The 14597-nt window shown below is 41.7% G+C and overlaps 2 protein-coding genes across 2 annotated transcripts in view; one reads left to right on the top strand and one right to left on the bottom strand.

Annotated features, from left to right (window-relative positions):
* The window catches only part of LOC113661973 (E3 ubiquitin-protein ligase TRIM7), a 7849-nt gene extending 4000 nt beyond the window's left edge, over positions 1-3849 (bottom strand). Inside the window, exons 1-4 of the mRNA XM_027176545.2 lie at positions 3193-3849; positions 1478-1573; positions 1171-1401; positions 992-1014 (exon numbers count right to left, since the gene is read on the bottom strand). Coding sequence (XP_027032346.1) covers positions 992-1014; positions 1171-1401; positions 1478-1573; positions 3193-3816 — 974 coding nt within the window. The 5' untranslated portion in view covers positions 3817-3849. The remainder of the gene's footprint in view (positions 1-991; positions 1015-1170; positions 1402-1477; positions 1574-3192) is intronic.
* A 4410-nt stretch (positions 3850-8259) lies between these two features.
* Positions 8260-12029, top strand: tubb4bl (tubulin, beta 4B class IVb-like). The gene is made up of 4 exons (XM_027176543.2): positions 8260-8477; positions 9716-9824; positions 10073-10183; positions 10720-12029. The coding sequence occupies exons 1-4, from the start codon at positions 8421-8423 to the stop codon at positions 11775-11777; spliced, it is 1335 nt and encodes a 444-aa protein (XP_027032344.1). The 5' UTR covers positions 8260-8420; the 3' UTR covers positions 11778-12029.
* Positions 12030-14597: the final 2568 nt, after the last annotated feature.

The raw sequence follows: 14597 nt of genomic DNA, 5'->3' as shown, positions 1-14597 counted from the left end.
GTATGGGTCAGTGTTACTTTTGGAAGCAAGTAAACAGAAAACTAGGGTGCCAAAACATTTGGAGGTAAGTGGAGACGAGCATGTGACATCATCATAATACCGTGAGGAAGTTCCCCTCATTGTTCTGAGTGTTTTGATGTGTCACATGTCCATGTCGTAAAAAGTTTTTTGATTTTGCATATTTTGGGGGCAAAAAGTTTTTTGATTTTGCATATTTTGGGGGCGGGGCTTCGGGACAACCTGAAGGCCGGTCGGTACACCAACAAAGTTCTAGGAGGGGTTTTAACTCTTGATACATTTTTGTCTAAGGTTTAATAGGAAAACAGAATGTTGGCTTCTGCAGTACAAAGCGACATAATAATACGTAATTAAGTGCTAGTTTAGTACTTTAGGAAATACTCCGCTGTGGTTTGAAGACAGCTTGTGACAGACTCAGCTCTAGGGGAAGTTCATTCCACCAGCTACTGTTTGACGTGTGACTGGTTTCCTGAGATCTCCCCTAGCACGTCTGTCTCAGCCTTTCTATCGTGACCCACCCACTAACCGACAAATAGATCGGCGGTCGGTTTTACACACGTCTTTATCATCGAACATTTGAAGGCTTCAGCAGGAAGGAATTAGTGTCCACTTGACTATATACAGCTATAACAAGCAAATGGTTTATAATCCCATTCCCCGGTGTCACCCAGATGAGAATGAGGTTCCCTTCTGATTCTGGTTCCTCTCATGGATCCTTCCTCATATCATCTCAGAGACATTTTCCTCACCACCTCCATCATCTCAGGCTCGCTCATTAGAGATCAATATACATGTCATATTAAACTTTTATATTTTTATTCAGTATCTTAAAGCCACTTTGAGACAGTGTGCATTGTTTAAAGAGCTAAACAGTTCAGCTACAATTGAATTGAGCTGAAGCACCAGATAAACAACACTGAGTTATTTATTTATTTATTTATTTATTTATTTTTGCACAGAAATGTCCACATACCTTATCATGGCAGATCTGAAGTTCTGTGAAACGAAACAAAACAGGATTGAACACCGAATCGTCGAACACTCGAGTTACAGAAGATAAGATAAGATGGTAGCAGGTCAACACATCATAGACATCTTTATCCCGTTCCAGGGAAAGAAACGTTCCAGAGGAAACGGTGGAGATATTTATACCTGCAGCAGCTTCAAATCGTCAGCGGCGATCTCCCGCTCCGTGCGACCGATGATGTCTGAGAGAGAAGAGATCCTGTTCGCCAGCTCTCCGACTCTTCTCTTCACGGCGAGGACCTTCTTCGTCTCTTCCTCTTTTAGCGCGGCGAGCCGAGCCTCCTCCTCCTCACGCAGAAACCGGTGAAGCACCATGAACTGATGTTTCATTCCGGTCTCGATTAGCTGGGCCTGACTCTAAAGCACACAGAATCTCAGTTTGTTTTATTTGTAATTTTTTTTCTTTTTATGTCAATTTAAAAAAAAACCCTGCCTGGATATGCTCGAGTGTCATAGCTGAAGTAGTTTTGAGTTTCATCACGACATCCAGCTCGTCTTTCAGTGTCTTCAGAGCAGAATCGAGCTGCTTCTGTAAACATGGGAGCAGAAAACGAATTAAAGCGAAAGCACAATTCATACAAAGAAAAAGTATTTCAAATTTTTAAGATGTTCACACTTTAAGGAGAAGAGCCCCAGGGTCTGAGCCACACACAGCGTACACTAGTACTACAGAGGGATTGAACCCTTTTTATCATTTTAATGGATTTTCTTTACACCAGTCAGTTTAGTAAGTATAAATAAACGAAAAGAAGTTATTAGTTTTACATCATTTCTTCTTTTGTAAATTTTAAATGACTTGTATTCGATAGTTAAAAAGGGCCAGGACCTGGGGTAAGCGGGTGGGGGGTGGTTTGTTCTTTTCTTTTTCTTTTTTTTTACTTTCTTTCCATTATTGTTATTATTGTTGTTGTTGTAATACATTTACTTTACTCCTTTTTTTTTTCCAAAAAAACTAAAATGGGATTCTGTATTGTTATTTGACTTTGTTCACAATAAAAAGACTTCGCAAAAAACAAACAAAAAAGAAGTATAAATAAACGTCTGATGTTGTGTCTGTGAGTCTGTTTCTTGGTTAAAGTGTCGCAGCACTAAATCACGCGAGCCGCCGAGGACGTGTGTCAAGTTATATAAACATTTTCGAATACATTTTGACCTTCATCTGAGGTAAAATGTCGCCACAGACGTGAAATGCCGCAGGTCATTAAGGACCGAAGGAGCAAAGAAACAGGTTATGTTATATTTAACTACAAATTTACATTCAGTGTAAATAAATAAACGTCTGAGAGATGTTGTGTCTGAGAGTCTGATCTAAAATAAATAAGGACTCTGTTGTTCTTTCGGTGTGTTTTAGACGTGTGTTTGTCCCTCTGTTGATGATCTTACACTGAATTTTAGTGTCAGAGAGAAATCTGAGCTGCGTTTTAGACGAACAAACACTCGGAGCATCTCAGAGAGCGGAAATGGGTTCGATATCAACATTTACTCTGAACATACAAAACATCTGTGTGGAGAAAAAAAAAGAACCGTTTTTGTTTTTCTAGATCTTTACTATGAATATATCGTATAACCTATAGATATAAAGATAACTATAAACTATTTCTGTAGATAAAAACAAATCCTGATGAAACTCTACTAAGTCCTGAGTGTCTACTTTCATATGAGCTTCATATGAACACCACTATGGTGTGAGACATGATGAAGACGTTCACTCAACGACATGGACACGACGCAAACAGGCCTGTGGTAAAAAGAGTTAAATGATAAAATCCGTGCTAATCTAGAAGGTAATACAGTGAGTTGCACCAGGTTTACGCCCGACTGCTGTTTCCAGAAACAAGATTTTCTGCTTCTAAAATATGTGTTTAAAATACAAGCGTTCTAGTTCTAAGTCAAACACGTGCATGTGGATTTACTTCAAGAACGTCCAAGTTCGCAAGGTACAAAACGCAGATGTGAGCTGGCGAGGTGCTGCTGGAATGCATCGACCGCCAGAGCACGCTGAGATTGTGTCAGACTCGACTTGATTAACAACATTCTCTCGAGCAACCACACCAAATCCTTTTTGGAGCAGCGTTTTTTTCTTTCTTTTCAGACACAATGTAGCAACAGAGCAGTGCAGCACAAAGCGTCTCTCTGTCCTAACAGTACCTTACAGTCCAGAGCGGCCTCGTCTGTGGGAGCGCACTCGTGACCCTTGTGCATTCTCGAAGCTTGGCACACCATGCAGATGGGCTGTTGGTCGTCTATGCAGAAGAGCTTCAGCTTCTCGCCGTGCTGCGGGCACGCCGCCTTCTTCTCGTTCTCACACCTCCAGTTCTGGGTTTGCACGAAGGCCTCGCACAGGTTCCTCAAAGCCAGGTTGCTTGGAGGCTCCTTTCTTGAGGCTTTCCTCCTGCAAATGGGGCAGCTCCGGGAAACTGGGGTCTCCCAAAAGTTCTGCAGGCAGGACCGGCAGAAGCTGTGGCTGCATGGGAGCAGGACAGGATCGGTGAAGATGTCGAAGCACACAGGACACGTCAGGTCCTCTTCGGGCAACTTGGACGACATGGTCACACTCGAGACGCTTCTGTCATTCTGACAGCCAACGCGTTGTGTTGTCACCTTCGGCACACGGGTCTGCAACGACAGGGCGAGCTCGCCTCGCTCGGCAGGTTTTGGAAAGCTCTTTTGAGCTGCTTTTGAATGTTCAGGAAGAGCAGAGAGGGAGGAGTAGCACATGAGGCACAAAACAGGAAGTTCAAGTCTCTTGATGATTCGACTGTTCGGCTTCATGTGAAACTAGCTTGTTGCCCAAAGTGGGGCAGGTTTGCATTTCTCTATCATTAATTTGCCATCAGTTTTAATGGTCATTTATATTGCACAGCAGGAATGTGTACAGAGACTCAAAATATATACATACACTGTATTTTTATATTACTTCAGAAATAAACGGAAAACTGCCAACAAACGCACAATGCAGTTATTCATTAGTCTCGAACATCAGAAAGTTTTTTAGTGCGATGACAATTCCCTTTTACAATGTGGCACACACATGTTTTTGACTTATTGAGATTTGAACTCATTTAAACCTGTTCAGGTTCTTAAGTGGCTCTTTGTCAAGGGCTTTGGTTCTAGAAAGAACCTTTAATCCATGGAAAAAAGTTCTTCAGTCAGCAAAGATGTTCTTTATGACAAGTAAAAAAGTTCTCTTTGTAGTGAAAGGTTCTTCTGAGGAAGGAGACATGGTTCTTTTATGGTATCGATGCGAAAATCCCCCTTTTTTTGTTTTTTTTTCTGTCGGCTTTGTATCGTAGGAGAACTGAACAGGGTGTGAATCATGACAACAGACAGAAATATAGCTCTAGTTTTAACCCTGATGATGAAATCCTCTGAACAGCTTCACAAAGTTGTCCCAGTTCTGGCTAAATGTGTCAGCGTGCCTTAATTTAGAGATGAAACCTCGCACGACGACCTACTAACCCGTCCCTCTATTAAATAATATCAACGTAGAGTTTTAGTTGGCAGTCAGTCAATGCAATTCCCCATGCTTTATTTAGAGCAGGCTTTACAGACGAGGGTACAGACGAGTGTACAGACGAGTGTACAGACGAGTGTACAGACGAGTGTACAGACGAGTGTACAGATGAGTGCGTTTGCTGATTAGACGACTGTACGGTTCATTTCTTCATTTCTTATTTTCACTTCCTGTTCATTTGGACAGTGAAGAGATGAAAAAAAGAGAAGAAAGCAAAAAAAAAAAATAAGGAAAATAAATGAATTAAAATGACCGTCCTGGTAAAGAGGATAAACACTCTGTCTGGACATGTAGAGATGAAGAGAGCAGAAAGAATTTGATTTGATTTTTGTATTTTTTTTATTGTTATTACAGGCTTCCAGAAAAAAAAGCTGTCCTATAATATTAGTATTTTGCTGGTTATTTATATATTTTTTGTTTGTTTGGTTGGTTGGTTGTTTATAGATAGTAGTTTGGGAGGTGGGTGAGGGGGTAAATTGTAAAATCAAAAACCGAAATTTTTCTGCAATAAAAAATATTTGAAATAAATTGCAATTTGAATTTAAACGTAGAAGGGAACTCTCGTACGACGGGAGTCTTAAACGGCCATGTGTTATAAAATAATTTATTTCTTGTCTTCTCGTGATATCCGCAAAAGTGCAGTAAGTCAGGATCATGGATGAGCGCATTCACGTTTTTATTTGATACTTTTATACAGCAAAAATGTCCAGATCCGTGATAAATTGTGAACGATTCTCTGGCTCCAAGCATTACATCATACACAGCGTGATGTGAAGGTCACAGTACAAACAAAGCGTATACAGTAGTTGGGGCTTTTCATGGTTTCCAGTGTTGGTGGTATTATCATATGTAACTAGATTTAATTTCAGGATGAATAAATTATAATATCATATCATATCATATCATATCATATCATATACAACTATTGTTTACTGCACAAGCTGTAAAAACCTCATTGTTTACTATATTAAAACTAGAAAGAGGAAGTCTGTGGTTTAAATGGCTCTCTTGGCAGATTCTATTCTCATGCAGACACATGAGTATTTTTTGTATTTTTTCAATATTTGTATTCAAATTCAAATATTATTTGTCACATACACACCAGGGGGGCATGGTGGCTTAGTGGTTAGCATGTTCGCCTCACACCTCCAGGGTTGGGGGTTCGATTCCCGCCTCCGCCTTGTGTGTGTGGAGTTTGCATGTTCTCCCCGTGCCTCGGGGGCTTCCTCCGGGTACTCTGGTTTCCTCGCGAGGTCCAAAGACATGCATGGTAGGTTGATTGGCATCTCTGGAAAAATTGTCCATAGTGTGTGTGTGTGTGAATGAGAGTGTGTGTGTGTGTGCCCTGTGATGGGTTGGCACTCCATCCAGGGTGTATCCTGCCTCGATGCCCGATGACGCCTGAGATAGGCACAGGCTCCCCGTGACCCGAGAAGTTCAGATAAGTGGTAGAAAATGGATGAATGAATGAACATACACACCATATGTCATGCAGTGATATTTGATAGAATTTAAAAATGCATGTAGAAAAGAGGGGAAAAAATTAAAAACCATAATAAATGAATATATGAATAAAGATCTGCAGTAGGACTGTGGAATAAAAATGCAGATGTTGTGCGATTGTGTCATTTTCATACGATTGTGTCAATTTCATATGTAAGAAGTCCAAGTTGTGTGTGTTGTCTTGTTTGAAGAGAAACAATTGCACATTTGACATCACAAAAGTTCTTTATAATTATCTTGGTTCTAAGCCCCACTTTAACCCTGGATAGAGGAAGATTTCACACATTTAATTTAAAAACAGGTTTAGCTTTGCTTTTTCCCCGACGTCATGAAACCCTGATCTGTAGCAGAATTATCATTGCTTTTACAGTGTTAACTCTATAATGCGGTGCTGAAGGTGTACAGAGAGATGGGGGACTCGAGTCAGACTTAAGTCGCAAATTTGAGACTTGAGTCTTGTTTGACAAATATTAAAAAAAGCCTCGACTTGACTTTGACTTGTCATTCATGACTTGAGACTTACTTGTGACTTGCACATGTGTGACTTTCTCCCACCTCTGGTGTACAGTGTAAAATGACGCATTGTTAGAGTGTTCCAGCTAGTTGCTTAGCAACAGACAACCGTTCGGAATCTGAACAGCGCGTGAAAACCTCATATCATGTGCTTTGTGCCATGTTGTGTAAACAGTATTTGCAGCTTTTTAAAAAAATATGTGTGTCAAAAAGGAGCAAAGAGGAATTAGCTTTATTTTTAAAGTTATGGTTCAAAAAGTCAGTTCAGGATAAAATGAACAAACGCGAGACAAGACGTGTGAGACAAGAAGCGTGAGACAAGACATGTGAGACAAGACGAGTGAGACAGGACGTCATTTAAAGCAGTCACGGTTGTTGACGGTGCAGATTGACAGTGTGAAACCACAAACACAACCCAGGATTCTGTTTAGTTGAAGTTACTACTGTCTTATGAGGAACTAGTTTACATGTAGACTATTGTAAAGGCTGAGACAGAGAAATGTGGATTACAGGGTGAATAATCTGGTCTGATTACAGCGTGAATAATCTGGTCTGATTACAGGGTGAATAATCTGGTCTGATTACAGGGTGAATAATCTGGTCTGATTACAGGGTGAATAATCTGGTCTGATTACAGGATGAATAATCTGGTCTGATTACAGGGTGAATAATCTGGTCTGATTACATGGTGAATAATCTGGTCTGGTTACAGCGTGAATAATCTGGTCTGATTACAGGGTGAATAATCTGGTCTGGTTACAGCGTGAATAATCTGGTCTGGTTACAGCGTGAATAATCTGGTCTGATTACAGCGTGAATAATCTGGTCTGATTACAGGGTGAATAATGTGGTCTGATTACAGGGTGAATAATCTGGTCTGATTACATGGTGAATAATCTGGTCTGATTACAGCGTGAATAATCTGGTCTGGTTACAGCGTGAATAATCTGGTCTGATTACAGGGTGAATAATCTGGTCTGATTACAGCGTGAATAATCTGGTCTGATTACAGCGTGAATAATCTGGTCTGATTACAGGGTGAATAATGTGGTCTGATTACAGGGTGAATAATCTGGTCTGATTACAGCGTGAATAATCTGGTCTGGTTACAGCGTGAATAATCTGGTCTGATTACAGGGTGAATAATCTGGTCTGTAATCTGAAACCAAAAATGTATGTGAAATAACAAACCTCTTCCTTTTCCATTGAGTTTGACATCTAAAGTGTGTGTTATATGTAGCTGAATATTAACGCTTGGCTACAGACTCTTAACTTCATTTTGTTTGTTATTTTTACGATGGCGTTATTAATGTCACCAAAATCTACGGCTTAAAGGCAGTGGCCCCTCAAACACAAGGACCGGCCCCAGTCAGGCAAAATGTTCTAGCACTGCTTCGGTTCTCAACACTCAGTTTATTTCATGACAGAGTTTAGATTTTAACTTTCACTTCTAACATCAACATCAGCGATCACTTCTTATATGTTTTGGCCATAAAGAAAAAAAAAGAAAAAAAAAACAAAAACAAACAACAACAAAAAAAAACAGCCGCCATCTTGTCCTCTTCATCATTACAGTCTCCGGATCCGGTGCATCCTATCCGGTGTCTCCACGCGCTCAGGGTCCTCCTTCTCTCCTCCGCTCTTGGTTACCATGGTGATGACGTCACCTTGCACCACGGATTTCGGCCCAGTAGAGACGAAGAGCTCGACAAACAGGGCGTGGACTTACTGAGAAGAGACGCAATAACGGTCTCCTTCTTTCCTGCATTATCACTTCGCTCGCCTCCTCTTATTCTTCTTCTTCTTCTCCTCCTTCTCCTCTTCCTCACTCCTGTCAGCTGCAAAGATGCGCGAAATCGTGCACCTCCAAGCCGGACAGTGCGGCAACCAGATCGGAGCAAAGGTAAATAAAAACAGGTCAGATGTAAAAATAAAAAACCTCGCATGCAGAACACGGAGTGTGTGAAGGAATCATCTCGAAGTTCTTCTCCGTGGTGGGGGTGGGGGGTGGGGGGGAGACTAGTGAAGGATGCTTTTACGTTCGTTTCGGATATTTTGCATCGATTTCAGCTTGTGCAATGGATTTTATAGACAAAGCGTGCATATGTGAAACAAATGTGATGATTGCAATCGTTTTGCCTGAGTGAAACTGCTGTGTTTGTGTGTTGTGAAGGAGAATGTGGGCGGCGGAGACCCCTGGAGACGCTGTCGCCTTTTTCCGACATTGAACAAATGTGATCTTTACATTGTTTTTATTCATTCTTATTCAATACAACAATGTTATAAACAATATATTTGCACAGGAGAGCGTCATGTTATATATGTTTAATCTATATTATAAGTCTACAGCTGAACAGAGACAGCTTTTGACTTCAACTCCAAACAACCGCATTTATATTTAAATATCTATTAAAGTTTTATTTCTTATTTATTGTTTTACTTATCTTTGTACTTGACCTTATTTATTTATTTGTTTGTTTGTTTTTTTGTATGTTTATTTTTGTACATTTTTTAACTCATCATTCATCACCATCGCAAACTGGTCTATGCATTAAATTTTGCTCAATTAGATTGAAGCTCTGCAACTGGCTGCATAATGAGATCTAGGAGATGACGTCATTAATACATAGCAATGACCTTAGCCCATATATCTACACCTACACTATCTTTATTATATAGCCATATTGCCATATATATATATATAAAATAAAAAATCCCATCCCTTTTATTTATTTATTTATTTATTTATTTATTTATTTAGAAACTGAAAATAACATTCACAACACTCAGATTGTCGGGCATGTACGATTGTTTTTGTAACATAGAATAAACAGATGACGTAACGGAGTTTTTTCTCTGCAGTCGGATGACATCAGTAATACAAATCAGTGAGGCTTTAGATAAATGACACAATACTTAACAACCCCTTGTGTTAATTAAGTCTTTGTTCTTTTTGTACCATCCGGAGTTCATGTGAATTCTAGCCTGAGACACCCCCACCTTCCTCTCTCTCTCTCTCTCTCTCTCTCTCTCTCTCTCTCTCTCTCTCTCTCTCTCTCCCTCTCTCTCCCTCTCTCTCTCTTACCTCTGGTCTCCACCCATTTCTCTTTCTGTCTCTCCTCCACATTTTTCCTCTCTCAGTTCTGGGAGGTAATCAGCGATGAGCATGGCATCGACCCGACCGGGACGTACCACGGAGACAGCGACCTTCAGCTGGACAGGATCAGCGTCTATTACAATGAGGCTTCAGGTACTGTGATGTAACAAGCAGCGACGCTAAACACTACACAAGCGATTCTCATCAGCAGTGTCGAGATGTCACAAAGGTTTCTTTTAATAGCAGACACATAAGAAGACGGATCAGGAGGTCGCGTCTCTTCATAGATCCAAATCGAATATATATACAAAATTGTAATATTTCAGCAAGAATCTCTGTAATCGATGTGATTTGTTTGTGGGTGGAATTTCTTACACACTACCACGTCTCCCTGTGTTCAGGTGGGAAGTATGTTCCCCGTGCCATCCTTGTGGATCTGGAACCCGGAACCATGGACTCGGTCCGCTCCGGCCCTTTCGGACAGATTTTCAGACCTGACAACTTTGTGTTTGGTGAGGAGAGGAAAAAAAAGATGACATTCTTTTCTAAGTTTCATTTTGAAAAATAATAATAATAATAATAATGTCCATTAATGTTAAGTAGTATTTTTACACTACTTACTGCTCTGTGTGTGTTATCTGTTAGAAAATTAACATTATCTGTTAGAAAGGTCTATATTATGTTGCTGAAATCCAGTGCTAAAGATTTGTTGGTTTGTTTATGTTTGTTTGTTTGTTTGTTTGTTTGTTTGTTTATGTGCACAAAATAGTATATAATAGAAAAATAAATGGAAAAAAAACACCTATGAGCGATTTTATGAAAAGTTTGCTTGTTTAAAAAAATTAGTCATTAATAAAAACAAAAATGCTTAATATTAACCATAAGCATGTCATCAATAATACACTCCGTTAGTTTTATGATTAAATTGGGTTTAGATTGAATTCCTACAGTAAATACTTCAAATTTACATCTATATAGATAAACAGACTGATAATATCCAATAAACATTTATTCAGCGAGCTAAAAATGTACTTATTTTCATTGTTAGGACAAAGTGGTGCTGGAAACAACTGGGCAAAAGGCCACTACACTGAGGGGGCAGAGCTTGTGGACTCTGTGCTAGATGTGGTGCGCAAGGAGGCGGAGAGTTGCGACTGCCTGCAAGGGTTCCAGCTCACTCACTCCCTGGGTGGAGGAACGGGCTCCGGCATGGGCACGCTGCTCATTAGCAAAATCCGCGAGGAGTATCCCGACCGCATTATGAACACATTCAGCGTGGTGCCCTCGCCCAAAGTGTCCGACACCGTAGTGGAGCCGTACAACGCCACGCTGTCTGTGCACCAGCTGGTAGAGAACACAGACGAGACCTACTGCATCGATAACGAGGCACTTTACGACATCTGCTTCCGCACGCTGAAATTAACCACGCCCACTTACGGAGACCTGAACCACCTGGTCTCGGCCACCATGAGCGGTGTCACGACCTGTCTGCGTTTCCCCGGGCAGCTGAACGCAGACTTGCGCAAGCTGGCAGTCAACATGGTGCCCTTCCCACGTCTTCACTTCTTCATGCCTGGGTTCGCGCCTCTCACCAGCAGGGGGAGTCAGCAGTACCGCTCTCTGTCCGTTCCCGAGCTGACTCAGCAGATGTTCGATGCCAAGAACATGATGGCAGCCTGCGACCCGCGGCACGGACGCTACCTCACCGTGGCCGCCGTCTTCAGGGGCCGCATGTCCATGAAGGAAGTCGACGAGCAGATGCTCAACGTCCAGAACAAAAACAGCAGCTACTTCGTCGAGTGGATACCCAACAACGTCAAGACGGCCGTGTGTGACATCCCGCCACGCGGCCTCAAAATGTCCGCCACCTTCATCGGCAACAGCACGGCAATCCAGGAGCTGTTCAAGCGCATTTCCGAGCAGTTCACTGCTATGTTCAGGCGCAAGGCTTTCCTGCACTGGTACACCGGAGAAGGCATGGACGAGATGGAGTTCACCGAGGCCGAGAGCAACATGAACGACCTGGTCTCCGAGTACCAGCAGTACCAGGACGCCACCGCCGAGGAGGGAGAATTCGAAGAGGAGGGCGAAGAGGAGGTTGCTTAAATCTACATCCATCAAAATTTCCCCATCTCCATTCACACTGATGGTCCTTACAGCTGTGGCGTTTCCAGTGAATTGTGTAACATTTTCTTTTTTCTTTTGTTTTTAATTGTCTTTGTGTTTTTTGTACATTGTGAGTTCACTGCATTCTCTCCGCTTTCACCAGTAAAGAAGTTATATCAGTTGTGAAGCCTTCAGATGTGTGATTAACTTAACTTCTGTCTAGATCTGAATAAAGGCTAATTCTTCACCCAGCAGCCGTGTTGTGTTTTATTTCTGCTCTATAATTCTCAGCTACATCATCTGACCGGGTTTAGAACTCAACGTGCACATCATTAACATGACCCGGACACCAGTAAGACACCGATGGTGTACAGGTACAGTATATGCAGATATATTTTTTAACTATATATTATTAAAACAATCTACAAAGCGCTCATGAGGCCAAAAAATGAAATCAGCTCCTGTTTTTGTCGTGTTCATGTCTTCATCATGTCTTCACTCCACAGCGACGATTCATATGATGCTTATATGAAAAAAGACACTCAGCACTTGTAGGATTTGTAGCGTGTTATCAGTATTTCCGTTTTCAGTAGAATATTGGGGCGATATATTCATTGAAAGGTAAAAGTTGATATCAAACCTATTTCTGCTCATCTGTTCACAAATGAGTTTGTTCTCTCTCTCTCTCTCTCTCTCTCTCTCTCTCACTCACTCACTCACTCACTCACTCACTCACTCACTCACTCACTCACTCACTCGAGGCAGGATACACCCTGGACGGAGTGCCAACCCATCACAGGGCACACACACTCTCATTCACACACACACTATGGAAAATTTTCCAGAGATGCCAATCAACCTACCATGCATGTCTTTGGACCAGGGGAGGAAACCTGAGTACGGTTAAACTCATTTGAACTGGCACGGTGGCTTATTGGTTAGCACGTTCGCCTCACACCTCCTGGGTTGGGGGTTCGATTCCCGCCTCTGCCTTGTGTGTGTGGAGTTTGCATGTTCTCCCTGTGCCTCGGGGGTTTCCTCTGGGTACTCTGGTTTCCTCCCCCAGTCCAAAGACATGCATGGTAGGTTTATTGGCATCTCTGGAAAAATTGTCCATAGTGTGTGATTGTGTGAGTGAATGAGAGTGTGTGTGTGTGTGCCCTGTGATGGGTTGGCACTCCGTCCAGGGTGTATCCTGCCTCGATGCCCGATCACGCCTGAGATAGGCACAGGCTCCCCGTGACCCGAGAAGTTCGGATAAGCGGTAGAAAATGAGTGAGAGTGAGAGAACTTTTCATGCATTTAATTTTCAATCTCACTACTCAGGGAACAGACCCAGTTTCTATAGGATGAGCTACGTGTGCGTTCGTATCAAATTTGACTCGATGATTTGACTCACAGAGTAAATGACTATGAACACATCATTTACATAAAGTTAAAGCAAAATTCAAATTTTTCTGCTGTGACGTTTATAAGTCGCTCTTCCCCGTTTATTCATCACCAACCTTTTCAACCCCTTTCTTTTTATTCCTCGACGCATTACATCGCTCCCATCCTCCTTCCTTCATCACACAGGGACTTGATACATATCCCTTAGCTGTATCCAAATGTTACCTGTATCTAAATGTCCACTGTCCCAATTCTTTTCCACACTGAGCCACTACGTACAACAATGCTCACATTCATCAGCATCTGTAACACTGAAGCCTGTGACAGTCCTGAGCTGCGTGACTTCGCTCTTTATAACCTCGCTCAAGAATGTCTGTGGAACAGAAACAGAGCGTTTCAGAATCACGGAATTTCCACCAGCTGCTTTTATTTATTTGTTTGTTTGTTTATTTTTCTGTTAAAAAAATTTATTATTTACCACAATATTAGTCCAGAAATCGACTTAACGTAACGTTTTAGGTTACATTCATTAGATTTCAGCAATACTACACTACCAGTAATAAAATAATAAACACCTCATACATATTAAACAGGTTTACTTCATTCATTCATTCATTCATTTTCTACCGCTTATCCGAACTTCTCGGGTCACGCTGAGCCTGTGCCTATCTCTGGCGTCATCGGGCATCGAGGCAGGATACACCCTGGACGGAGTGCCAACCCATCACAGGGCACACACACACTCTCATTCACTCACACACACACACACTCTCATTCACTCACGCACACACACACGTACAATTTTCCAGAGATACCAATCAACCTACCATGCATGTCTTTGGACCGGGGGAGGAAACCGGAGTACCCGGAGGAAACCCCCGAGGAACGGGGAGAACATGCAAACTCCACACACACAAGGCGGAGGCGGGATTCGAACCCCCAACCCTGGAGGTGTTTATACGAACTTGCTAACCACTAAGCCACCATGCCCCCTGTGTATTTCATCAAACTTTAACAACGTTATGCTTCATCAATGCTAAAGGTAACGGATCAACGTGAACTAACGCAATAAAGCACATGAGGTGTGCTGCTAAAGAAAAATAATCCAAGACATTACAGTATTCTATTCTGAAGGCTGACGTGAAGCAACACTTGCGATTTCACATTTATTAAACTATATATGAACGTATTACGTTATACATTTATATCTACACTCACCATCCACTTTATTAGGAACATCTGTACACCAGAACATTTATGTAGTTGTCGAATCAGCCAATCATCTAGCAGCATAAACTCATGCAGGTTACAGGTCAAAGAGCATCGGTTCGTGTTCTCACCGGGTTTGAGTTTTTCAGAAATCTTCCACACGCAACAGACAATAGAGTTTAGATCGTATGTGCCGAGGATCTGCAGGTTGTTACACCATGT

The sequence above is a fragment of the Tachysurus fulvidraco genome, chromosome 24 (genome assembly GCF_022655615.1).
Source record: "Tachysurus fulvidraco isolate hzauxx_2018 chromosome 24, HZAU_PFXX_2.0, whole genome shotgun sequence".
Taxonomy (NCBI): Eukaryota; Metazoa; Chordata; class Actinopteri; order Siluriformes; family Bagridae; genus Tachysurus; species Tachysurus fulvidraco.
The sequence above is the reverse complement of the archived record's forward strand: the minus strand, read 5'-3'. Positions and strand labels throughout refer to the sequence as shown.

Excerpts from the sequence above, each read along its gene's own strand:
- tubb4bl (XM_027176543.2), top strand. The coding sequence starts at position 8,421 with ATGCGCGAAATCGTGCACCTCCAAGCCGGACAGTGCGGCAACCAGATC. Across the intron at positions 8,478-9,715 it reads GCAACCAGATCGGAGCAAAG|TTCTGGGAGGTAATCAGCGA; the intron begins GTAAATAAAAAC and ends TTCCTCTCTCAG. Across the intron at positions 9,825-10,072 it reads CTATTACAATGAGGCTTCAG|GTGGGAAGTATGTTCCCCGT; the intron begins GTACTGTGATGT and ends CCCTGTGTTCAG.